Source organism: Dipodomys ordii, unplaced genomic scaffold (genome assembly GCF_000151885.1).
Source record: "Dipodomys ordii isolate 6190 unplaced genomic scaffold, Dord_2.0 Scaffold107, whole genome shotgun sequence".
Taxonomy (NCBI): Eukaryota; Metazoa; Chordata; class Mammalia; order Rodentia; family Heteromyidae; genus Dipodomys; species Dipodomys ordii.
In genome coordinates, this window is record NW_012267323.1 from 1,568,794 (window position 1) to 1,595,290 (window position 26,497).

At 44.9% G+C, this 26,497-nt stretch overlaps 1 protein-coding gene across 1 annotated transcript in view; it reads right to left on the reverse strand.

Moving 5' to 3' along the window:
* The window catches only part of Nek11 (NIMA-related kinase 11), a 115,698-nt gene that overhangs the window by 37,605 nt on the left and 51,596 nt on the right, over positions 1 to 26,497 (reverse strand). The window contains exons 9-13 of the mRNA XM_013028041.1: positions 25,304 to 25,423; positions 24,566 to 24,659; positions 22,617 to 22,728; positions 20,063 to 20,161; positions 2,529 to 2,669 (exon numbers count right to left, since the gene is read on the reverse strand). Of these exons, the coding sequence (XP_012883495.1) occupies positions 2,529 to 2,669; positions 20,063 to 20,161; positions 22,617 to 22,728; positions 24,566 to 24,659; positions 25,304 to 25,423 (566 nt within the window). The remainder of the gene's footprint in view (positions 1 to 2,528; positions 2,670 to 20,062; positions 20,162 to 22,616; positions 22,729 to 24,565; positions 24,660 to 25,303; positions 25,424 to 26,497) is intronic.

A 26,497-nucleotide genomic window follows, 5' to 3' on the forward strand; every position in this document is an offset into this window, starting at 1 on the left:
TTCAAGCCCCAACAACTGACAGACAATAAATAAATAAAAAATAAGAAATTAGGTTCTAGAAATTATCCTAAATGCTTCGTATCGGTCACTTCATTTAATCTTAAAACCTCTCTATGGCCATATCCTCCTGTTTAAGAGATTAGAAAACAGAGGCATCTATACCAGGCCATACAATCTGCAAATGACAAAGGTGACTCATATATAGGTAATCTGATTTCCATTACTGTATTCTAGCATGTATGCCAAAGCCACCCTCCTGGGTGGAGTATGTAAGATATTCTACTCCTAAGGCTAAGTTGGCCTTCTTTTATTTAGAAACATTTTAAATTATAATGGTAGTAAATAAGGTTTTACCACTTGACGTTCTGAGCAGAAACTGAGTTTGCCTTTTGTATACCATATGTTTTTTGCAACCATATGTATAGAATGCAGTTTCTGTAATCTTATAATAATACTTTGCTCCATTGTTTCTATCGGTGGCTCAGAACCAAATGGAAATTACATTTTTAATTTGTGGAAAGAGGTGTTGTTTTTCTCCCAGAGTCCCCTGAGGGGAAATGGGAAAATGGTATAAGGAAAGTTTTTATATTGGTATTCTGAGCCTTAGCTCTCATTCATCTTGTATTTTTGCCAATAATTTAATTATTGCTATCCTCATGGCTTTTAAATTCTTGCATTCTTTCTCTCTTTCCTTTTCTCATTCTCTCTTTCTTTGCTTTGCCCTATACCTATAACCTTACTGGTTCTCTTCTTCCTGTCTCTCCCTCCTCTCACGTAGAACTTAGGAAACATTTCTCCTTGGTTTTATTTAAATATTATGTTGGGTTGCTTAGTCTATTAAAAATGGTTGGTTAAAGCCAGGCGCCGGGGGCTCGTTCATGCCTGACATCCTAGCTACTCAGGAGGCTGAGAGCTGAGGATCGTGGTTCAAAGACAGCCCGGGCAGGAAAGTCTGTGAGACTCTGATCTCCAATAACCCACTAGAAAACTGGAAGTGGTGCTGTGGCTCAAGTGGTAGAGTGCTCGCCTTGAGCTGAAGAGCTAAGGGACAGCACCCAGGCCCAGAGTTCAAGCCCCATGACCTCCCACCCACCCCCACCCCCACAAGGTTCCTTGAAATCAAGCATTGGTGGCTCATGTCTTGGGAGGTTGAGAATAAGAGGATCATGGTTCCAGGCTATCACCAGGTAGAACTCATGCCTGGGTAGGAAGTGAGATTCTACATGAAAAAATAACCAGTGCAAAAAAGGGCTAGAGGCATGGCTCAGTGGTAAAGCACATGTGTAGTAAGCATGAGATCTTGGATTCAAACCATAGTACTGGGGCTGGGAAGGTGGCTCAGTGACAGAGTGCTTGTCTTGCATGCATGAGGTCCTGGGTTCGATTCCTCAGTACCACATAAGCAGAAGAAAAGCTGGAAGTGGCGCTGTGGCTCAGGTGGTAGAGAGCTAGCCTTGAGCTGAAGAGCTGAGGGACAGCGCCCAGGCCCAGAGTTCAAGCCCCACAACCGACCAAAAATAAAAACTAGTACTACCAAAAAACAAATGCTTGGGAGGGATGGGTGAGGGCCAGAGATGCTGCTCAGTAGCTGAATGGTTCCCAGTTAATAAAAAGCTTTTGTACCTCATGGAAGTCCAGGATGACGAGAGTTACCAGGTTTATCGCCTCCAAAGAAAGCGGGGTACATGCATGGACATTTCCAAGTCGTCTTCACCCTTACCAACCTCTTGCTGACGTCGCCAGCAGAGCAGGCGCAGGTCAGGGCTGTGTCCTGACCTCTCACCCACCTCAGGCCTGGCCTTGCTAAGTCAAGAGATCCATCACAAAGGCATTTATAGAGGAAACATCCTCTCAGCCCAAGCTCTCGGGGTCTCGTCTCCAGAACGGAGTGAGTCTTTATACAGCGATATTGGCATTCAATTAATTGGTAAGCCTCGGAGATCCACTTAGCAGTCTCCCTGCTAAAGACTGCTTAAACCAATGGTCGTACGGGTCTTCCGTGAGCATAGATGCTCTGTCCCCCAGTTAGTACTGTGGATATTAGCTCTTCCTGCATCAACGGAGTCCAGATCAGATTCTTAGAATTTCTTTTACTTGCTTTCTTTCTTTTTTTAACCAGTCGTGGGGCTTGAACTCAGGTCCCGAGCACTGTCCCTGAGCTTCTTTTTGCTCAAGGCTAGGTCTCTACCACTTGAACCAGAGCGCCATTTCTGGCTTTTTCCCCCCCTGTGTAAGTGTTGTTGAGGAATCGAACCCAGGGCTTCATGCATGCTTAGGCAGGCACTCTACTGCTGAGCCACCTTCCCAGCCCTCAGAATTTCTTGAGGCCCTACCTGCCCCTGCCCCCTTAAAAATCAAGACTTATCACATGGAACCCATTACAAAACCTCTGGAACGCTCACCCTCCACTTCACTGTAAGGTGTCAATAGAGCTTTCTAGTGGAGAGTACAGTCAGAACTCTGGACAGCTCCATTGCTTGAGGTCAGGGGTGCCGGAGAGGGAGATACCTGGTGATTGGTTCTATCACCAGACGGGGGGCTCTCATCGTTGATCTCCAGCTCTGGTCCTGGGAATACAATTTCTTCTTCCTGCTCTTCACTCTCTTCGGAACAGGAATCAAATCCATCGGCATAATACTCCTCAGCTGTCAGCGTGTCTTCAGGTATGTCTGGAATGAGGAATGAGGAGGCACAGTCATTACGATGGCAGGGAGACAGGGGCAGCTCCCCCGAGCTTCGCCCGCAGATGTGTGTTCCGTTCTGATCAGACCGACAAAGCTTCCACACGACACAGCTGGACCTCAGCTTGCCGCCAGATATCAACACTCAGCAAAACTAGTGAGGGAAAAGGACGCTTGAGTGCATGACTATCTCTTGAAGGCAGGCGACCAAAACCATGAAACAAGAAGAAATCATCATCTACTTTTTTGTTGTTGTTGGTCATGGGGCTTGAACTCTGGTCTTGGGCGCTGTCCCTCAGCTCTTCAGCTCAAGGCGAGCGCTCTACCACTTGAGCCACAGCGCCACTTCCAGATCATCTTTTAATGTAAACTCTCTTCATCTGAAACAGGAGCAGAATCAGACAAGATGCACGGTAGAAGGGCCAGATAACACAAAAACACAAAGGTGTCAGCAGAGGCAGTAAGAAGATTACAGGAATATTCTTCTACAAGTTTGTTGGTTGTTCTTTTTTAATAAAAGAAAATGCGAGTAGTGAGACCAAAGATCTAAAAGATACGACATTATGTCATCCTGACATTTTGACAAGCTTGGGAAAACATCACAGTTCTCTTCTCACAGGCTAAGAAGGCTTCTGAAAATGAGTTCATTTTCTCTGGGTCCTATTTACACCTACACACATCTTGGTTGTTTCTGTTTTGTTTTAAAGAATACCCACTTAAACGGATGTCAATAACTCAAGCTACTTGATGCAAGGTTATTAGTAACTAAAATAGACTCAGTGTGCTTACAGCACTCTTACAAAAGCGAGCCCAAGAATGGACCACCATGAAGTATAGCAATATAAACTGTAATTTGCTAATAGGGGCCAGAAATAGAGAAAACTTTTGGATGGGGAGGGGAGGAAATTACCTAATGATCTTATGCTACAGTAAAACAGCAGGCATTTTAGACTTTGCTCATAAAGTTATTCTGAACTATAATACAAAGCACTAGTTTTCAATTTATTGTAGATGCTGATTTCCATCTAGCAAGGAAAAGCCTGGAATCTGGGGTCTGAGGATTAGGAGTTGAGTACCTTTATTACCCTGTATATAAAAATCTGGGCAAAGGCTCACGCCTGTCATCCTAGCTACTCAGGAGGCTGAGATCTGAGGATCATGGTTCAAAGCCAGCCTGGGCAGGAAAGTCTGTGAGACTCTGATCCCTGCCCTCTCCAATGGGGGATGGGGGAGGGATTTTTAGGAAGAAAAAAAAAAGTGTTTTAATCAATTCCAGAATCCTTTGAAAGTAGAATACTTCACAGATGTAGAATTCTCTGACAAGACTTTAAAAATCTGTTGTTTCTTAAATCTATGTTTTCCTACAACAATATGAGAGATTACACAGAATCAAAATTCGTCAGCCAAAATGACACAATGACATATATTCAAAGCGATGGTGCCAATCTTTGGAGGAGCCATATGGAGGGCTCTGATGTATTGAGTCATTTCAACACAGCCTGTTTCTCTTCAGCTCGCTGATTCTCAAGTACCAGCTGAGCATGGAGGAGTCGTGTTTTACCAAAGTCTTCGTTCACTTCACATTCAGATGACAAGATAATCACAGCAGGAGAAGTACATTAAAGCTAAAAATCCACCAAGAGATTTCGAGTTTCTCCATCCGGTAGGAGCATCCTCAGGATGGAACGAGAGAATTCTGGGGCTTCTATTTGACATCCTCTTTCTCCCCTTCCTTGTCTCCCTGACTTTTAATTTCACAGTTGCCCATTTTCTCTCTCTCCTACTTGCTCTGAGTCTGTTTCTCATACACTTACTTCATTCCGTTATTTTTGCTGTCCGTCTCTTCTTTTTATTTTTTCTTTATGCCTCTCTCCTCCTCCTTTGCTTTCAAACTTCTGAGGTATTTTAAGTATTTCACTGGAAGAAATATAACTTACAGCCAAGTGTTGGTGGCTCACGCCTGTCATCCTAGCTACTCAGGAGACTGAGATCTGAGGATCACGGTTCAAAGCCAGCCTGGGCAAGTAAAGTCCGTGAGACTCTTATCTCCAATAAACTACAGAAAACCAGATGTGGCGTTGTGGCTCAAGTAGTAGAGTGCTCGCCTTGAGCTGAAGAGCTGAGGGACAGCGTCCAGGCCCAGAATTCAAGCCCCATGACCAACATTAACAACAAAAAGACAAATTCAGCCACAACCACTCTCCTGCAAGTGCTCAGTCACTCTGTGATGAGACCACCGAGCATTTCTAACACAGAATGTGTCCACTCTGGATGATCCAAGGGCCTGTTTCCCCTGGGTTGGGCTTCTAAGTGGCCCTGAGATGGGGGTCCCTTTCTGCCACCCCAGCCGGCACCCTGTCCACCACCCCTAGACCCCGGGCCCCACAGAGAGAAGATGCAGCCTCAGGCCCTTGGAAGGGCTCCAGTTTCCCTAGACCTGGCCTTACTGGGGGGAAGGAGGGAGCCACGCCCTCCCACCAGCTCCCCAGGCCTCATCTCCTAGTCTGCATGAAGTTTTTTCTCTATCTCCTTTGGCACAGAATCTGCTCGCGTGGGGTGCATAGATACCCACTCCACCGTCTGGTTCAGAGGAAGGCAGCTGGCAGCACCCCACAATCCCAGAGGGGGACAGGTGACTTTCACGGCACCCGGCTGATCAAATCGACGGTGGCCGTACTATCACTCATCGCAAATGGAACCGAACCTCCACCGCCAGCCGTGCCTTTCACTCCTGGGACGGGGTTGTGATGACTTGGCATTCTACCCCTTTCTGTGCTTTCTTCTTTCACATGACAAGCTATCGGTTAGTACCCTGACCTTTCCTAAAACAAACCCTGAAAACTCCAGGCTAAAATTAACTTAGCCCACGGCATCGCACATGAGGCTGCGAAAAGAAATGATGTTCTTAGCCAGAATGCATATTCATGACCTTTTCTGTAAGGAAGGCTAAATTTAAGTACAGTACCTGTTTTATATATAGGACAGTAGGTTCTGCTGCGTTCCTGAGTAACAATCTTCTCTTTCTCTCTCTCTCTCTCTCACACACACCCTTTGGGAAATGTCTCCTTTGAGCTCTAGCATCTGGGATGTTATCCTGTCAAGATGATTTCCCTTAGGCAAAAATTTTAAGAGTTCTCTGCACAATTTTCTTTTCTGCTTTGAAGAACAGAAGCCAAAGTGGCTAGGTTAAAAAAAGAAAAGAAACTGTCGTTTCTCAACTAGATGAATGATTCCAGGCCAGAAAATCCATTCTGTCCAGTGGAGTGAGGTTATTTGCCCAGAGAGCCTGAAGGAGCTGGTACTCTGTAGCTGGAGACTGGGGTTGGTGGCAGAATGCACCTAGGTCTGTGGCTTTCGGCAATCGGTTTAGTTTCCCTGGGCCTCAGGTGACTTAGCTATACATTAGGGATAGTAACAGCTCTGTTGCCTCCAAGGTACAGTCTGAACTACATGATTTCAGGTTGCTCTGCTGCTCCAAGGTTTAATACTTGGTGGCATTGGCTAGGCTAGGGTCTTAGCCATTCTAGGATGCTCGGCATCTCCCAAGTGGGGATTCAGGGACTCTGCGGGTGAATATAAGGGTACACAAAAACACAATCCAGGGGCTGGGAAGGTGGCTCAGTGGTAGAGTGCTTGCCTTGCACGCATGGGGCCCTGGGTTCAATTCCTCAGCACCCCATAAGCAGAAAATAAAAGCCGGAAGTGGTGCTGTGGCTCAAGTGGTAGAGTGTTGGCGTTGAGCTGAAGAGCTGAGGGACAGCACCCAGACCCAGAGTTCAGGCTCATGACTGGACCCAAAAAAACAAAAACAAAAAACACAGTCCAGTCCAGTCCAGTCCAGCCAGGGTGCTTACATCACCTTGAAGGGACTTGATGGAATTCGGGATGATGGTCAGGCTACAAAAGCCCAAGTAGCCCTACTTTGGGTGGTGAAAGAATAGATCATCAGGCGGCTAGGAAGATGGCTCAGTGGTAGAGTGCTTGCCTAACATGCATGAAGCCCCGGGTTCGATTCCTCAGTACCGGATATACAGAAAAAGACAGAAGTGGCCCTGTGGTTCAAGTGGTCGAGTGCTAGCCTTGAGCAAATGAAGCTCAGGGACAGTATGCAGGCCCTGAGTTCAAGCCCTAGGATTGGCAAAAACAAAAACAAAAATAGACCATCATAAAAAAAAATAGACCATCATGTTCTGTTCCTGGCCAAGTACTTGTCAAAATGTTCTCAAAAGTAGATGATTGATTGATTAATTGACTTATTTGTTTGCTTGCTAGTCGTGGGGCTTGAACTCAGGGCCTGGGCACTGTCCCTGAGCTTCTTTGGCTCAAGGCTAGTGCTCTATCACTTGATCCACAGCGCCACTTCCGGCTTTTCCTGTGTATGTGGTACTGAGGAATTGAACCCAGGGCTTCATGCATGCTAGGCGAGCACTCTACCACTAAGCCACATCCTCAGCCCCCACCCTCTGTCCTGTCCCCCTCCCACGCCCCCCCCCTCCGTTAGAAGATGTAAATTGCTACCAAAGGCCTCTGTCCCAAACTGAACTCACTACGGTTTCTTTCAGGCTGGAGTACATTTGGCAACTTGTTCACTGGCAGAGAAAGCATCTTGTAATCCAAATAGGATTTCCTCCTTAATGAAATCCTAGAGCCATAATTTTGTTTTTCTACCTCCAGGAAAAAAAAAAAAGTGGTTTTTTTTTTCCACCTCCTGGAAAACATGTCCCATTGGCAGTCCCACTGCTAACTAGCCAGCTGGAGACAGACAGGAAACTGCCAGAGGATGCTTGCTTGGTATATGGCATTCCTTGCTCACTGATAGGAAGAAGAAATGTTAATAGAATAAGGATAGGCCATGATCGCAGAACCACGAGGGTAGTCTGCCTGGATATTATGGGGCATGGCTTTCATTAAAAATTTCCATTTCAGGGCTGGGAAGGTGGCTCAGTCGTAGAGCGCTTGCCTTGCATGCCTGAGGCCCTGGGTTCAATTTCTCAGCACCACATAAGCAAAAAAGACTAAAGCTGGAAGTGGTGCTGTGGCTCAAGTGGTAGAGTGCTAGCTTTGGGCAAAAGCAGCTCAGAGACAGTGCCCAGGCCCTGAGTTCAAACCACAGGACAGGCAAAAAAAAAAATTCATTCAAGAAAGTACTGATTATACACATCAATTCAGGCCAAGTTTTCTGACTGTATTTACTAGAAGCTTCTATAAGCTGGGTAATACCCTGGGTAATCTGGCCATGGTTGAATTGGGTACTTCCTCTTGAAATGCTGACTTGGTGCTACAGATCAAAATAAACCCAAGTTCAAAAGCCAGGTACCAGTGGCTCACACCTGTCATCCTAGCTATTCAGGAGGAAAAATACATGAGATTCTTATCTCCAATACACTACTCAGAAAAAGCCGGAAGTGGCGCTGTGGTAAGTAGTAGAGTGCTACCTTGAACTCAAAGAGGCTCAGGAACAGCAAGCCCCCAGGCCCTGAGTTCAAGCCCCAGGACAGGCCAAAAAAAAAAAAAAATCCCACTTTCTTCCACTTTTCGCTAAAATGGACATACTATAGTTTAAAATTTTTATTTACTGAATAATTAATAAGGTTGAATTATTATGAGCCGTTTGTGGCAGTTCTTCATGAAATCACCCGTTTTCTTTGTTGATTTTTCAGTTGGGCAGTTTTTGTCTTATTGGTTGAAGAGAATAGATAATTATGATAGTTTAAATATTACAAAATGCATGCTTTGTAAAAGTTATATTTTCTTAACCTGTTGTTCCTTATTTATCTCTTGATTTTTATTACATTTTGGGCTAGACCGAAGGTTTTTTTTTTTTTTTTTTGTCGGTCGTGGGGCTTGAACTCTGGGCCTGAGCACTGTCCCTCAGCTCTTCAGCTCAAGGCTATTAACCTACCACTTGAGCCGCAGTGCCGCTTCCAGCTTTTTCTGCTTATGTGGTGCTGAGGAATCGAACCCAGGGCCTCATGCATACAAGGCAAGCACTCTACCACTGAGCCACTTTCCCAGCTGTATTCTTATATAAGCAATACTTTTAAGACTTTGTACTTCTTGGATTTATTTCAGGATTGTAAATTATTCTCCAAATTTTATCTTTATTATTTGTTTAATGCTTTATGTATTTAAGGTTTTAGTTTACTAGAATTTATATGGGCAGTACACAGCAGGAATCTATTATTTTTTCAACAAGATCACTTACTTAATATGAATCTTCTTTTTCATTAAATAAAGCATTTTTCATAAAAGAAATTTATACCTGGGCAAGTTTCTGGATCCTTTGAGCTATTGATCCAGATTGTTGCATAAGTCTTATGGATTACTGATAGGCATTTGAAAAAAAATAGGAATTTCATATCACAGTAGAACCTAGATTTTTTTTTTTACTGATCACCATTTTCAATAGTCTATCCACTATTATAAATAATGATTATGATGCTTTCAACTCACCCAGGGCTTGCAATATTTTACCATATATAATCTCCACCAAGTTCATTAAGCAAATATGTATTTGGTATATCTTACAAGTCACTAATTATACTGATTTATAGGTATGAAAATGATCAAAATTAGCAGAGCTTATGATCAATGGAGCGGGTAAAAATTTCTCATACACGTTCTCAAATATATACATACAGTATAAATAAACCTCTCTCTCCCGTCTCCCTCTCCTTCTCCTCTCTCTTTCTCTCTGAATGTGTTTGTGTATATGCATGTGTGCCAGTACTGGGATTCAAATTCAGGGCCCCATGTTCAAACTTGCCTTGTTTGCTCAGGCTGGCACTCTACCACTTAAGCCATAGCTCCACTTCCAGCTCTTTTGCTGGTTTACTGGAGACAGTTATGGGAACATTTCTGCCCGAGCTGGGATCCTCAGATCTCAGTCTCCTGAGTAGCTAGGATTACAGGCGTGAGCCACCTGCGCCCGGCTCACTTCTAGTTCTATGTATGTAGATACTATCTGTGAGCGCACGGCTGTCAAAAGTGCAATGGAGGAGAAAAACAAGATTCTGACCCCAGTTCCCTGGGCCCCTCCAAAAATGTGTTTCTTCCATCAGTATGGGGCCTTTGTCAAGAACGCCTCATTTTTCATTCGACTAAAAACAGTTTCGTATCTTCACAAGAGAAAAATGAAACAAAAGACAGCCGGGCCTTCGCTCAGGAATGTAACTGGATAAACGAAAATAAAGAGTGCTGTAGATGTGTAATTCATCAACACTGACGTTGAATGACCCATCCGAGGATACTTGCTGAGATCTCTGGGCACAAGGGGTAGAGCATCGGAAAGCTTCCTCTTTATCACGATAAAAGCTAAATATAAACTTGCTATCATGTGTTGATTGCGTTTGCTGAGACGAACTGCTCTCAATAGGACGAATTTTCCTGAGAGACTGAAGAGTAACGCCAAATAATTTATTAGCTCATTTGCATCTTATTTGGGATTCCTCAATGATGAGAAAACGGCTGAGCCTACTAGCCCGTGTGGAAGCCAGGCCCTGGGGTGATTGATTTAGAAAGTCCCGAGCTCTCTGGGAGACACAGAGTAGTAAATGAATGTATTTTCGCCGGGTAATTATCCCCCGAGGAGGCTCCTTCAGACAATTTCAGGATCTGGCAAACTTACCTACTTAGCACATAAAATGATGTTGGTTCAAGTATCAAAGTACACTATCTCAGTAAGACTGCAGAGTTTTTTTTTTTTTTAAAGAGCATCACAATAACACTCGCAAGATTCATTCTGCTTATTAATGATTGCGTACCCATGAAATTCAAATACAGTAGAGCTTTTTTTTTTTTTAAACCTTAAAGCGTCCTATTTGTGCAACCGGCTCCCACTGCTTCATTATCCCCATTCCATTTTTATTAAGAATGCTTTAGCAGAGCAAGTACAAATTGGAGAAATTATTCATGATGTCCCAGAATACTTAATGCTTACTCTTTCAGTTGCTTTACTTTGTGCCAAGAGTGGCAGTTCCTAGTGAAGTTCAGGTGCCCCAGCGAGGCCCTGAGATACGAAGATGTTGCTTTTCACTCCTTTCCCGCCCTCCCCCCTCCCCATGAGTATACAATGGAATTTTCCAGAGATGAGGTTAGAATGCAACAAACATCATGCTAGTCAAAGTGCAAAGCAGCTTCCTTCTAGCAGGCCGGTCATTTTAAAGAAGGGGAGCCTGGCGGCTCAGGCCTACAACCCTAGATCCTTTGGGGGGACTGAAGCTTGAGGCCATACTTGTCAGATTACAGACTCATAATGTTCTCAGGTATTTCGTTAGAGCAGCCCCATCAGACAAAGACAAAGCCCCATCAGACAAAGTTCCTGAGTGCCCATGCCTCCTTCCAAGATCGTGCTGGCCATCCTGGGTGCAACACTTACAGAGGCTGTTGTACAAGCTCTTCAGATGGAATTGCGTTCTCTAGGATGGACTAGCCGTTATGTGCAAGGCCCACGGTAACCCACCACGAGCTCATCTGCAGGTTCCTACTTTAGTTACATCTGCAAAGATCTTCCTTTGAAATCGGGTCACTCCCAGGATATAATAAGCAACACCAGCATCCTAGCCAAAGCGCCACCCTTTTCGCTCCCATTTACCAGCGAGGATCATAGTATTGTTACGATAATCTAGAGTCTGCTACAACTAAGTGTGATCTTAAGAAAAATCTCTTGTAGACCAGAAAATTTCGGAGAACACTTCATAGCTGTCTACAATATAAGTTAAAGATGCACGCCCACAATCACTTCTAGGGCCTGCCCATTTTTTTTTTTTGCGGTCCTGGAGCTTGAACTCTGGGCCTGGGCGCTGTCCCTGAGTTCTTCAGCTCAAAGCGAGCGCTCTACCACTTGAGCCATACCACCACTTCTGGTTTTCTGGTGGTTTATTGGAGATAAAGAGTTTCATGGCCTTTCCTGCTGGGGCTGGCTTTGAACCGCGATCTTCAGATCTCAGCCTCCTGAGTAGCTAGGATTATAGGCGTGAGCCACCGGCACCCGGCATGCCCTTCTTTAATATAATATGTTCTGCTTATTGCAAAAGATTTATGAGTCAAATGCTGAACTCTGCAGAGTTAATCATACCTGGGATATTCTAATACCAGATGCAACCCTATGGGAGGCAAAAATTATATACCCATTTAAATTCTGCGCAGACTTTTCCCTGTGTAAAAAAAAAAAAAATCTATACCACAGAAAAGTGGCCTGCTGGAATTTCTTTACATCTAACTGAAGGGGAAAGTGACAGAAGTAGTACTTCAGAGACTCTGAGGCAGAGTGGATAATGGATCCCCGTTTTATCGGGGAAATCACTGATTTCACCATAAACCCAAAACAGAGGGTTCCATTAAATCAGCTGAAGTCACTACGCACGTTATTTCCGTTGCAAATGCCCCAGTTACATCTACCAGGTTTTTGTATTTTGATTTAGCAAGTTTGGCCTAAATCCCAAACAAAACTGTAGTGGAAAACTAATGCATATTCATGCCTTTTATTATACTCCTTAGCGCTAAATATATTTACATGGACCATGTATTTAGTTAGCTCGAGATCTTGGCTGCTGGTTTATGGGCTGAGCGGCTGGCAGAGTAGCATCCTTTAAAGGACTCTGTTCCAGGTTCTGCCCCTGGCTATGATGGTGGCCTCTCTGAGCTCCCCCAACATGACACTAGTGTCTCCTGGCTTGGGTTCTACATCTAGCATATGTATGTGGAGACTTGGCTGAAGTCCTGGGGAGCTAGCTGTCCACAGTCCTGAGAAGGAAGATAATTTTGCTAGGTGCTAATTAGCCCAGCTGGACATCATTAAGACTATAAATTGACAAGTGGAACTAATCAGCCAGAGTGATTTTTATATTTTTTTCATAAATGCAAAAATGAAAGTAAGATATTGCATTCCATACTCTACTTAATTCATCTAGTGATGATGGTTATGACCTCGTGACCAGGGGGTCCTGGGTGACTGGAATTATTCATCACCATTTCCGGGGTTCCATGTACAACTGCAGAAGCAAGTTGAAGAACTGAAACGGGTTATACTTGATTTTTGTTGGTCGTGGGGCTTGAACTCTGGGCCTGGGTGCTGTCCCTCAGTTCTTCAGCTCAAGGTGAGTGCTCTACCACTTGAACCAAAGTGTCACTTCCAGTTTTCTGGTGGTTTACTGGAGACAAGAGTCTCACAGAGTTTTCTGCCTGGGCTGGCTTTGAACGGCGATCCTCAGATCTCAGCTTCCTGAGTAGCTAGGATGACAGGTGTGAGCCACCAATGCCCGGCCCCAAAACTTCTTTTGAGGGTCAGGTATAGTGCTATGTGCTTGTAACCCCAGCTTCATGACAGCAAGGAGCCGCAGAATCACTGTCTGTGGCTGGTGCTGGGCAAAAAGGCACAAGACCCTATCTGAAAAATAACTATAGCAAGAAAGGGCTGGGAGGAGAGTTCAAGTGGTAGAGTGCCTGGCTAGTAGGGGCCAGGTCCTGAGTTCAAAACTCCAGTATCATTTCACACAAAAAAGGAATTTGCTTTGTGTGATGCATGGGTTCTAGTTTTTCCGATGAATACCTGTTACCCTGGGAACTGACTGTCATCCTGTTCCTATTATGCTTGCTTAAGACACCAGGAGGAAGTGGCTGGTGGGCAGGAGTTAATTTGCATTCAGTTTAATATTTCCAATTGGATATTATCTTCTAAATTTCATTTAGGGACTTGTCGTGCAGAAGGAATACTCTAAATTATTAAAAACGCCTCTGAGTAGAGAATCAGCACATTTTCACTCAATATTAGATTCAGGGTAATTATTCTCTAGAACGCTGAAAATTAGTGAGTGACTGAAGGAGCCTTTATTCCTGGAAATGAATATTACAGCTGGGTGGAAACACCATCATAAAACAGATGTCACCCAGCGGAATATGCGACAGATATGAAATAAAGCCGCCATCAGTTTTGTGTTCATAAACCGAGGCTTGAGGACAGGGAAGGCTCTGGATATGCCAGGTGCCGGTGACTCATACGCCTGTTACCTTAGCTACTGGGGAGGTTGCGATCTGGATTGTGGCGAGAGGTCAACCTGAGGCAGAAAAAGCTGAAAGACCCTCTGTCTCCAGAAGAGCTAACAATAATCCAGGCTGGAGGCATGGCTCAAGTGTAGCAGTCCAGCCCTGCAAGTAAGCAGCGCGAATGTGAGACCCAGTGTTCAAATTCTAGTACCCACCAAAAATAAATAAATAAATACCAAGCTCTGGAAATGGTGGGGGCACAAGGAATATGGAAGAGGCTCCACCCAGGAACTGCTCTTCTTTTCTGACAATGAAAAGAGCCAGGCCGTCCCACTGGCTTCTCTGCCATGGATGTGTCTGGAGTCCAGCTATCGCTTTTGTTCTCCTGGGCCTGGGCCACTTGAGTGGATAGGGGGCCCTTTATTGGTAGGATGGCCCGTCACTTAGATTTTTGGGTCCCCCCCACAACTACACTTCCTGTGACCAGTTTTGACCTAAGGTCATTGTTTTACCAAGTGATGTCTATAGACCGTCCAGGTGTTTTCTGTCGGCATGCTTTATCTACCTCACGCCCAGCCACTCGGTAGTCGAATAAAGACAGATGATGCTTTCTTTCTTCTTTTTTTACAGTCTGGACACTTCAGCAATCATTTTCCATTAATTAATGTGATCGAGATCGATTTCATGGGAGATAAAATGCACTCACTTAAAGTGCAGAGTTCAGTGAGTTTGGGAAAACAAATAACAATTAAATCCAGCAAACCACCAGCACAAGCCAGATGACAAGTGTTCCTGTCACCCCGGTGTCCCTTTGGAGTCAATTCCCCGCCACTACCATCACCTTAGAAATCCAGAGGCCTCACTTCTAGCCCTGTAGACATACATGTGCTGACTTGAGATCTTCGTAAAGAAACTGAACATACACGTGAAAATATTCTTGTCATACCTAGTTAAAATACGGCTGAGAGATCATGGGGAGAAAGAGCTGTGATTAGAAGCAATTGCTCCAAGACTTCCCTGCTAGTTGTATGGGGGTGGATAGGGGTAGCTGTTCTTTGTCACTGCCAAGTACACATCGCACTGATAATCTACAGGTTTGCTGATGCACTCACCTGTTGATGGACACTTGATTTGTTTTGTATTTTTAGTACTTACGAATAAACAAACCTACTCAGAATTTTTCTATGCCAATCTTCTTGAAGATAGGATTGCATTTTTCTCCCAGGTAGTTAGAAGTGGGGCTACTGAGTTTGTGTCTGTTTTAAATGAAGACAGTCAAAATATGATCACGCTCACATGCCTTCAAATCACCATATTTCTACTTGGACATTTATTTTTGCCAGTCCAGGGGCTTGAACTCAGGACCTGGGCACTCTAGCTCAAGGCTAGAGCTCTACCACGTGAGCCACAGTACAACTTCTGGCTTTTTCTGTGTATGTGGTACTGGGAAATCGAGGGCTTCATGCAGGCTAGGCAAGCACTCTACCACTTGGCCACCTTCTCGGCCCCATACTTGGACATTTTAAAGGAAGAGATGATGCCATAAGGCACAGAGTAGCCCATGGAGGAGTTAAACATATGGCATCTCAAAATATGCACGGATTTATTGGTCTGCTCATTGTTTCCAGCAGACATCACGTGGAGAACTGACTGTAACTGCAGGGAGGTCAGCTGCCACGCCGACCCCAGAAGAGTCTGCTTAGCATGGGAAACCATCTATCAGACCATGATAGGGGCTTCAGAGACCTATCTCTGAGTTTTGGGACTTCACCGAAGTCTACCTCGGAGAATAGGGCTTCTAAGAGGCCTACTCCTGGGAAAAGGCTGGCAAACCCCTGGGAAAGATGTGTTTCTGCCTTTCTTCACTGCATAAGAGTGCCTATTAATCTTTTACTGTTTCTACTGCTCTTTGTACTTACGTTCCCTTATTCAAAGCTCTTTCTTAAGAGTGTTGACGACTCCAATATCTGATGAGTGTCTTAAAAATATGACTAACTCACCAGACTTATGTGCTACCCTGAAACCCCTCTTATGGAGTTTAGTAGACAAGTTATAAGTAAATATAAAAGTATTGGGGGTTTCACAAAGTCACTTCAGCAGAAGGAATTGTTTGTAAGGGATTTACAAGAAGCTGTAGGCTCAGCTAGAACAGAAAGAATGTATGGCAATTGCTGAGGCAATTATTTAGGAGAAAGAATTTCCTGCTATTTACTAAGAGAATTGCTAGATCCAGGTCTCCTTGAGGTTTACTATTAAAGAAGAAACAGGAAAGATCTATTTGGGAAAGTTAAGGCCTCTATAAAGATAGGTAATGGTTAATTGGTGACAAACATCGTAATTGCTATATTTCTTAGAGATAAGCCGGAAACAAGTGCCTATCAGGCGATCAGCTGGTGACCACCCAAAAATTGAAGCCATGCAGCAAGATTGTGTAACCTTTTGCCCTTTCTCATGAAGACTTTTGTTATAAAAGTTTGCTATCCTCTGCATTAAATCGCATTCAGCATCCACTCCTCTTGTGTGTGAGTTGTCTGTCTGCCATCTCCCCATCCTATTCCAGGTTCCTCCCCTAGGTGTCCTCCGTCAGCCCGACAGAACCCGGTCCGCGGCAGTCAGCTGACCTGTCTTCCCCATGCACAACCAGCTACCCAGGCTCTTTCAAGAAGGCGCATGCTTCCCACAACGGTTATTTAACAACAGAAGTTGTTAAATAGCCTTGGTCACTGGAAGTCAGTATGGAGACTACAATGGACCTGAAGAAGCACATTCTTTGAAGTAACCCTTGTCTTACACCAACTTCTTTGGTAGTTCTCACCCCATACATCTCTTACTAACATCCCTACAACTGACTATCCTAGTCCGGTTACCTTGTCATTCCTTATCTTAAGAGTACAAATGCATTACGTGGTAGGCATCTCTGTGGATTTTATTCTCTTGTGAAAATCACCAGGTATGTGTGAAATTAATACAACTTAATGCTCTTCTCTTATGAATTATATTGACTGGGTTTCAAGAGCCAGCCAAAGAATCTCCATAAGAATGAAGGTAAGCCGGGCGCCGGTGGCTCACGCCTGTCATCCCAGCTAGTGAGGAGGCTGAGAGCTGAGGATCACGGTTCAAAACCAGCGTGGGCAGGACAGTCCGTGAGACTCTTATCTCTAAGGAACCATTAGAAAACCGGAAGTGGCGCTGTGGTTCAAGTAAGTGGTAGAGCTGAAGAGTTGAGGGAGAGTGTCCAGGCCCAGAGTTCAAGCCCCACAATTAACAAAAAAAAAAAAGAATTAATGTATATGGAGGGAGTAATAATGTTTGACAAGAAATGTCGAACTTCGTTTCCTTACTTATGTAACTGTAACCCCTTTGTACATCATCTTTGCAATAAAATTTAAAAAAAAAGAATTATGGTACAGTAGGGGGACCTCTCTCTCTTCCCCCACAGCTGAGAAGGGCATGTGGATTTCCTTACGGGTCAGCCAAGCACAACTTCTCAAGGTCAGACTTTTCTCTAAGCACCAACGAGAGGCTCAGGACTTGCTGCAGGAAAGTCTGGAGGGGGAAATTAAGAAGGGGCGGCTGAGCGGGGGATGGGCAGGAAGCCTCCACATCTGAGAGGCCTGGTCAGGGAGACATTGCCCAAGGTGGATCCCAGGCTCCTCCTGCAAGAAACACAGCTCTGAAATTCAGCTGTGAGCTGCTGACAGTAAGGCTAGAGGGCGAGGAAGGGTCTGGACAAAAATTAATGTGTGATAAATCATCAGTGTTATGTATAAGGAATTAAGTAAGGGCAATTTCTTTAACATTTTTAGTTGCGCTTTCTCATTCGATTCTAAGGGTTGCCCATGACTTTTGCTACATTAAATCAGCCGTGGCCAGTAAATGCATATCAGATATAAATCATGTCTTGCCCTGCCTTGTTGCTCTATAATTAACTCTACACATCCTAGGGGGAATTTTCTAGTTCGATTTTGAAGACTGTCCACATTTTTGTGGTAGAAGCTTAACAAATTGTGTAATTTCATTTTACATATGTGTGCTAGATTAAAAAATAAACAAAGGGCTGGGAAGGTGGCCTAGTGGTAGAGGTGCTTGCCTAGTATGCATGAAGCCCAGGGTTCAATTCCCCAGTACCACATACACAGAAGAAGCCAGAAGCGGCACTGTGGCTCAAGTGGTAGAGGGCTAGCCTTGAGCAAATGAAGCTCAGGAACAGTGCCCAGGCCCTGAGTTCAAGCCCCAGGACTGGCAATTAATTAATTAATTAAACAAAAACTTCACCTGGACACTGAGTATTTGGTGTTGAGCCTTCTCAAAAGCAAAGAATCTCAGGTAAATAACAAACTACTTCAGAGTTCATCAACAAATTAAAATTTTTGTTTCAAACTTCCCTGATTAGCGATGTGATCATGATCATCTTGTTTGTAGCTACCCAAGGGTACGTTTCCCGAGTTCTAAGTTCTCTTTTCAATGTAATATTCAAGAGAAGATAAGACAATGCGAAAACTGTAGGCACAGAAAATTATTTTCTGACTAGGACTCCAATTGCCCAGAAAATAAGAGGATGGATGGATGAATGAGTGGGATTACATCAAATTGAAAAGTTTCTGCTTGTAACGAGAAAGTTATTTGAAGTTATAGAGAGAAAAATAAAGAACATGTTCAAAGTCCTTTTCATGCATCAGACTCACACAGAACTACTGTGAGTTTAAGTCTTAAGAGTTCCTTATAAAGACCTAAGCAGGGTTTCCTTGTATCTACAAAAGACACTTCCACCAGAGGTTTTTTTCTCTCTTTTGTTAACCTGCAGCGAGAGTTCATTATGAGCCGGGCGCTGGTGGCTCATGCCTGTCATCCTAGCTACTCAGGAGGCTGAGATCTGAGGATCATGGTTCAAAGCCAGCCCGGGCAGGAAAGTTCCTGAGTCTCTGATCTCCAATGAACCAACAGAAAACCAGAAGTGGCGCTGTGGCTCAAAGTGGTGGAGAGTTAGCTAGCTTTGAGCTGAAGAGTTCAGGAACAGCACCTAGGACCAGAGTTCAAGCTCCATGTCCAACCAAAAGAAAAAAAAAGAGTTCGTTAAGGTCAGGCAGCTTACCCAGCCCCTCTCAGCTCCTTCCTTGTTTCCTTTCTTAATTTTATTTTTTGCCAGTCCTGGGACTTGAACTCAGGGCGCTGTCTCTGAGCTTCTTTTTGCTCAAGGCTAGTGCTCTACCACTTGAACCACAGTGCCCACTTCTAACTTTTTTTTTTCTGTGTATGTGGTACTGAGGAATCAAACCCAGAGCTTCATGCATGCAAGGCAAGCGCTCTACCACTGAGCCACCTTCCCAGCCCTCCCTGCTTCCTTTCATGCATGCACTTTCCCCTGAAGACGACGCGTGCACTCTAGCCCTGCCTTCACCTCTGCTTCTCAGAAGTTTAGACTGACCTGGTATTCACTCACTCACTCACTTATTGATGGTCTATATTATCTCTTGTCCTTAGTTCTAAGTACTGTACAAGACTGAGAAGGCCCTGCATTCGTACACTTCCCTAAGTGTTGTAACTACTTCCTTCAGTTTTTACTGTATTCTGCACATGGAGCTTCGAAACCCCCTGTGTCTCATCTCATTTGCTCTTTAAAGTTAACTCTGCCGCAATGGAGGAATCATTCTTCTTGTGCCATGAACAAGAAAACTAAAGCCCAGAGAAACAAGCTTTCTAGGGGCTTTCTGAGAAAACCGTTTTTTCACTCCCAAACTCCTTCTTTTAACCACTAGGTGACAATATATTTCTGCCAGGTGACAGCTCTGAATAGCTGAGTTTCCACAGTCTGGCTTCATTTTTTTGTTTTCAATTTAAATTTATGAGGGCCGGGGGAAATATTTACAGGAGAGGCAAGCAGCACTCTAGAGCACTCAGTCCAAGTCAGGTTAATGGCGGTATATTGTCTAACTTGTTCAGAGACGTCCCTCACCAGGTGTTAAGTTTTCCAACTCGCCTTCCTTACTCAAAAGAAGACAGGCGCCGGTGGCTCACGCCTCTCATCCTAGCTACTCAGGAGGCTGAGATCTGAGGATCACAGTTCCAAGCCAGCAGGGGCAGGAAAGTCTGTGAGACTCTTATCTCTAAGGAACAACCAGAAAACTGGAAGTGGAGCTATGGCTCAAAGTGGCAGGGCGCTAGCCTGGAGCAGACGAGCTCAGGGACAGTAGCCAGAGGCCTCTGTGAGTTCGTGCCCCACAACGAACCAAAAAAGAGAAGAAAAGGAAATCCCATTCGCTCCTCTGCTTTTCATCCTAGTCAACGGGCCAGCATTGGCCAGCTGATGGCATGTGTTCACATACAACCAGGGCCCTTCTCAGAGGTACCACGGAGGACTGGTACTGCTTGCCATGCTGGGAGCTGAGGCGAGTACACACCGTTATGGTGGAGATCGGCTGTGGTGTCCTCTGTGCTCCCCTCGAGGTCGCCAGGGTCCAGGGAAGGAGACTCAGGCAGGGTTTCTGCTGGTGGCCCACCTAATGCCTGTGGAAGGAAGGTAACCACTCGTGAGCACCTGGCAGAAGGAAAATAAACCCTACCACAAAGTGAAGCGATGTTCTTGTTTGGGAGACTGTTATTTGGAGAGACCATTTGGAAATCAGCCTCTCTAATACCCTCGCTTACATTTGATACCTTTTTCAAGTTGGGGGGAGAAGCTAACTCGGGATCAGACAGGAAGCCATGAATCCATGAGATGGGCCTTGGTGTGACTCAACCTAGTTACATCCCCACAGCGTGCTCCCAGGGTGCAAACCCGGAGCTGCCCACCATCCCCGGTTCAGGTAAGTTATACTTGCTCTGTCAGCAGCTGGGGCACCAACCTGCAGCCTCGGCCTGCCTCTCCCCACCCCAGATCTCCTCCCTTTACAGTGCAAAATGGTTGACTTGAATCACTTCCAGTTTCTTTTCTAAGCGGTTTTATCTTTGGCAGTACTGGGTTGGAACTCGGGACTTCACATTTGCTAGGTAGGTGCTCTGCCACCTGAGCCGCTCTAGCAGCCCCTGGTAGTGTTGGTTGTTTTCAAGATCAGGATTTGCTGTATGCTAGGCTAGACTGGACTGTGATGCTCCTATTTGTGCTTCTCTTCATAGTTTAGAATGATACAGGCAAGTCACTGCATGTGACAGTGGCCAAGATGGAGTCTTGTGAGCTTTTTTTTCTTTTCGGCCTAGACTGGTCTTGAACCAAGTATCTGAGATTACAAGCTTGAGCTACTTTACTAGGTTTTCGTCTCGCCTTAAAAGTCTCTGTGTTTCTATGAATTCCAACTTCCAAAAAGAAAACGACCTAAAAAATGATAGAAAGAATTCACAATTCCTAGAAATAAGAGGCCAATGGGCTGGCAAAGTGCTCAGTGGTAGAGTGCTCGCCTTGCATGCATGAGGCCCTGGGTTCAATTCCTCAGTACTTTGAAGCCAGGTGCTGGTGGCTCACGCCTGTCATCCTAGCCACTCAGGAGCCTGAGATCTGAGGATCATGGTTCAAAGCCAGCCCAGGCAGGAAACTGAGATTCTTATCTCCAATAACCCCCCCCCAAAAAAAAACTGGAAATGGAGCTGTGGCTCAAAGTGGTAGAATGCTAGCCTTAAGCAAAAAGAGGTCCAGAACAGAGCCCAGGCCCTGAGTTCAAGCCCCACAACTGACAAAAATAAAAATAAATGACTTTGTCTTTTTTTTTCTGGTGTGTGTATGTACGCGCATGTGTGTCTATGTGTGCGTGTGTGTTGACAACCTAGACCTGATGGTTGACAAATGGCTCTCACAGGAAACCATCCCAAGAGTAGTTTGTTAAGGAGGAAACTAATGGGAAGTCCAAGCTAATTTTTACATGAATAAGTAAGAATATTCGAGGGCAAGGCATTTATGACAAGACAGCTACCAGGTGCTTTTTAAGACATCTGTGTTCTGTATGTGCAATAGTTATTTCAGCAGGTACAATTAGTTCTAGACTTTGGAGGATCGTTGATGGAACCCAGAAAACTTTTAACAACAAAGTGAGTGTGTGAACTGTGTCTCTATGTGGACTTCACAAGTTACCTGGGAAAACAGAGACGTGGACTTAAGGCTGACTTTGAATTGCTGGGGTTCTTTGAGGAGAACACACAGCTTGATATAATTGTTACAGAGAAGAGACTGATCTGGTCTTTGATTCCTATCACCACTCTGTGTGTGGAGCGCTGGACTGCTTGGGATTTGCCCCAGAAACCCAGTTCTAGCACTAGCATAGCCATCTGTACTGCAGGATAAAAGACCGTCTCTGGGCTTGTCTAATGCACTATGGTTTCTAGTCGTTTCTAAGCTATCTCCCGTTAGAGAAATGTTGTCTAACATGATTCCACACTCAACTGTGCTTTAAGATTTCAAAGGAGAACATGCCTGCCAAAACAGAAGACTGGAAAACAAGGCAAGCCACATGCTAAGCTTGCTTCAACAATTAAAAAAAAATATATATATATATATAGTACATATGTATATATATGCTCTATATATAATAAACAGGTTTAGTATATATATATGTATATATGTATATATGTATATATATAGCCTATTTACTCCCCTCACGCTGCATCTGTCCTAAGTATTTCTGAAATATATAGGGGTCTGCCTCAGTCGGGCAAGAGAGAAGAAACGAGGAATTGAGAACATAGCCGCAAGGGGATTAGGAAGAATTAATGATCCATCTGTGCAGAGGGAAACGAAGAGCTCTCCAGGAGAGGAACATTTCCTCCTCCTCCTTCTCCTCTCTTGCATCTTATTAAGATTGTTTCTTATATTTTATTTCATCTTTTTCAGCTCAAGCAATGCCTTTCCCTGAGATGCTAAAATCCTCTAGGCCCTTCAGCAAAGTGTTTGCCTTCCTGTTTTCTGCCTCTTTTGTTCTATGAATAGCATGAAATCACTTGCTCTTGTGCTGGTGAATACGATTAAACTTGCCTCTTCCCAGGCTGGCTGTCTCTCTTCACCCTTCTCCTGGGATGAACAAGAAAGTCTTCCTTCAGGCCGCTCCTCTTTTTCCTCCTTTCCCATGAAGGGTTTTCCTTCCTAAAGAGATTATAAGAAGCTCTGTTCATTGGTGGCTTTTTCCGGGTCTGCTGCTTTCAGGAACTCTACTTTCTATCCACGATCAATCAGAGTATGGTCGTGAATGAGTACGCATCAGAATCAGTGGACAGCTCGCTTGCTAGAAATGCCAGCCCTCACCCCCACCAGACCAAAATGTACGAGAACCCCAAGTGCATTTTGAACTTTGAGATTTGCTGTTCTGCTGGGAAGGTGGCTCAGTGGTACAGTGCCTGCCTAGCATGTATGAAGCCCTGGGTTCGATTCCTCAGTACCATATATACAGAAAAGGTTGGAAGTGGCGCTGTGGTTCAAGTGGTAGAGTGCTAGCCTTGAGCAAAAGAAGCTCAGGGACAGTTCCCAGGCCCTGAGTTCAAGCCCCAGGACTGGCACAAAAGAGAGACAGACAGACAGACAGAGATCTGAGATTTGCTGTTGTAAGCTGGAAGAATGTGAAGTGAGGCTCTCGATTGTGGGCCTCAGAGTTCAGGAAGGCAATCAAGGGGGAACATGCCAGAGCGGTAGCATAAAAGGGGGCAGGGAGTGGGAGAACCGTGAGGAGTGCTGTGGGGCCCGAGCACGGCACCGGCCGGAGCGTCTCCTGTTCCCGTTAACAGACGAAAGTTAAGAGACAGGCTTCTGGAAAGCTTAGGGCCACAGTGTGTAGCAACGAATCTTGGGCCACTCAAGGATGAACCAAAGTCTCTGGCCAGGACAAGGTTGGATGGCTCCCCCGACTCCACCCCGCCCCATTGCCCTGTCCCCTAAAGAGAAAGGGGATGGAATCGGGAAGTCACTGGAGAAGTAGTGAGCTGGAAGTTTCCTAGATTCTTCCTGGGATTCTCCCTTCATCTAAAGTGGATGGAGGCAGATCAGGGTGTTTTCTCTGATGTTATCCCGTGTGTGTGTGTGTGTGTGTGTGTGTGTGTTTGGGGGGGAGTGTGTGTGTGTGTGTGTTTGGGGGGGAGTGTGAGTCTCCTAACATGCTGCCAGGAGCACCAGAAGACCCCAACTTATGGGGTACCAGGAGGATGGGCCTTCATACAGTATAGCTGGAATATGGAGAATATTTACATGACATAGGCAAGTCATTGAGGTTTTATAAAACAAGTACAGACCTATAGTTGTTAGAATCCAGGCTTCCCGAGGAACAAAGGCATGCCAGTTTCTGTCGCTGGCTGAACGTGTCGTTTGCACACATTAACAAACACAGCATCGTTACAAGCCTCTAGGCCTCCTGGCCTATGGGACTATGTAGTCTCTGCTCCATGGGGACAAAGCAGACAGAGCCAGAGGCTCGGCACCCCTGGGCTGCCCCAGTAGGGTCTAAAAGGTGTCTGGGAAAACGAACACCAACAAGTGGCCATTTTCTATTGAACTTGCAACCCTGTTCATTATCAGCTAGGATAGTTTTTTTTAAGAGTCTGAGTGTAGGGTGATACAGATGGAAGGCAGAAAAGAAAAGGGAAAAGAATAGCTGTGAGACGGACAGGGATCCGTGGACTAATTGGCAAGAACATTCGCGGCCTGGGTGGAATGAAAACTGGTCACACTTTTGTTCTGGGGATTCATTATTTTAACCCATCATCTGTGCATTGAATGCCAATGCCATCACCTTGTACACAGTAGCCTTTCAATTTATTTGATGAATAAAACCAACCTTGAACTAATATCAACTGCTGGCCTACAGTCCAGAGTCTTCCCTGGGCGGGAAGCAAGTTGGCCCAGATGCCTTTGCTCACTACCTTGTCTCTTTGTCCACACAACCAGCTCCACAGACCTGAAGAATCACAAGCAAGGGCAGGTTTTATGCACGTACGCCAATTACATCAATGCTCAGCCTCTCAGAGTTCCAGGGCCGCAAGTCCTGCATCCACTTGTTATTTTCTTCGTACTTTTCTTTCACAATCTTCCTGCACATTTAAAGTGAACATAGAAGGATAAGTACAGTCTGTCAGAACAGTATTTGAACTAAAATCACCCCCCCCCTTTTTTTTTGTTGCGCCAGTCCTGGGGCTTGAACTCAGGGCCTGGGCATGGTCCCTGAGCTTCTTTGGTTCAAGGCTAGCACTCTACCACTTAAGCCACAGCACCACTTCAGCTTTTTCAGTGTATGTGGTACTGAGGAATTGAACCCAGGGCCTCATGCATGAGAAGCAAGCACTCTACCATTGAGCCACCTTCTCAGCCCCTGAAATCCCTCCCTCCCTCTCTTTCTTTCTTTCTTGTTGTGGGGCTTGAACTATGGGTCTGGGCGCTGTCCCTCAGCTCTTCAGCTCAAGGCGAGCACTCTACCACTTGAGCCACAGCGTCACTTCCGGTTTTCTGGTGGTTCATTGGAGATCTGAGTGTCACAGTCTTTCCTGCCCAGGATGGCTTTGAACCGCGATCCTCAGATCTCAGCCTCCTGAGTAGCTGACAGGTGTGAGCCACAGTGCCTGGCAGGAATCATCTTTTGAGTGTGTGGATCAATGAACATATCATCATATGCATTCTAGTTTTCCATGGTTGGGGGGGGTAGCTTTTCTCCAGAGAATTCCTAGAGAACCCTGCTTACTTCAGCTTCCTGGCTTTCTCATGGGCTGCCTGGAGCTTCCTTGGCCTCATCCTCTCTCTGAGCGTCATTTTCTGCACGTCAGACAGTTCCTGGGGAGTCTGCAGGTGGATCTTTTTTTGCCTACAAATAATAAAAGAATTCCCCCACGTGCAACCTATCACAAATAGGCCCTGAAAAATTAAACGAGTATCATTACCCTAGCGAGACAGCAACAGCATCTTGAAGCAGACCGGAGGGGGAAAAAACTAATAAACGCTAGTAAGTTAATGAGCCAACCAGGACTGCAGTTAATCAACCATATTTTTTATAAATGAGATTTTTGTTTAAAAGCAAATTAGGTGCTTTCCAAATGCCTGCTCATTCCATTGCCTGTGAATGATTTTCATAATGTAAGATAAATTAGAACCCTGGCTATTAGAGCAAAGAGACTGGCAACTGACTCATCAGTGTGGATAAGAACACAGTGTTGGAATGGACGGGGTGTGTGTGGGGGGGTCTCCCCTCTTCTCCTCATTAGCTCTGTAATGTTAGCCGACATACTGAATCTTGTTTTTCTCATCTGTACAGAATTAGGCCACCGTGAGTATTATGTGAGATAAAGTAGGCCCAGTGTCTGGCTCATAAAAACGATTCCAAATGGTAATGTGGCCACATCTAATTTTTTATTGCATGTCTTACAGGCTAGCTTTAATCTAAGAGATATTTTATGGTAGCATGGGGTGTGGTTAATCACCAAGGTAACACTTTCTGGGTTCAAATCCTTAGCTCTCAGGTTATACTCTGTATGTTTGTGTTTGAGCAAGTTACTTATCCTCTGAACGACTATGAAAATAATGGGACCCAGTTAGCTAGGCTCCTTGGCATTAAACTGAGCTCCTTCATTAAGAAGAGATTTTTAACAGAGCCAATTACATGGCCATTGCCTCCCAAAATATTAACCAGTGTTATCACAAATGAACCTCTCTTTCAGCTAAAGAAACAGCCAAGTACTGAAAGGCACATTCTCGATGATACTTGCTTCTGCCATGGCCCAATATTACATGACACCTTTTGTACTCAACTTTTTCCTTAAGAAAAACAGTTTGGGGCTGGGAAGGTGGCTCAGTGGCAGAGTGCTTGCCTTGTATGCATGAGGCCCTGGGTTCGATTCCTCAGCACCACATAAGCCGAAAAAGCCGGAAGTGGCGCTGTGGC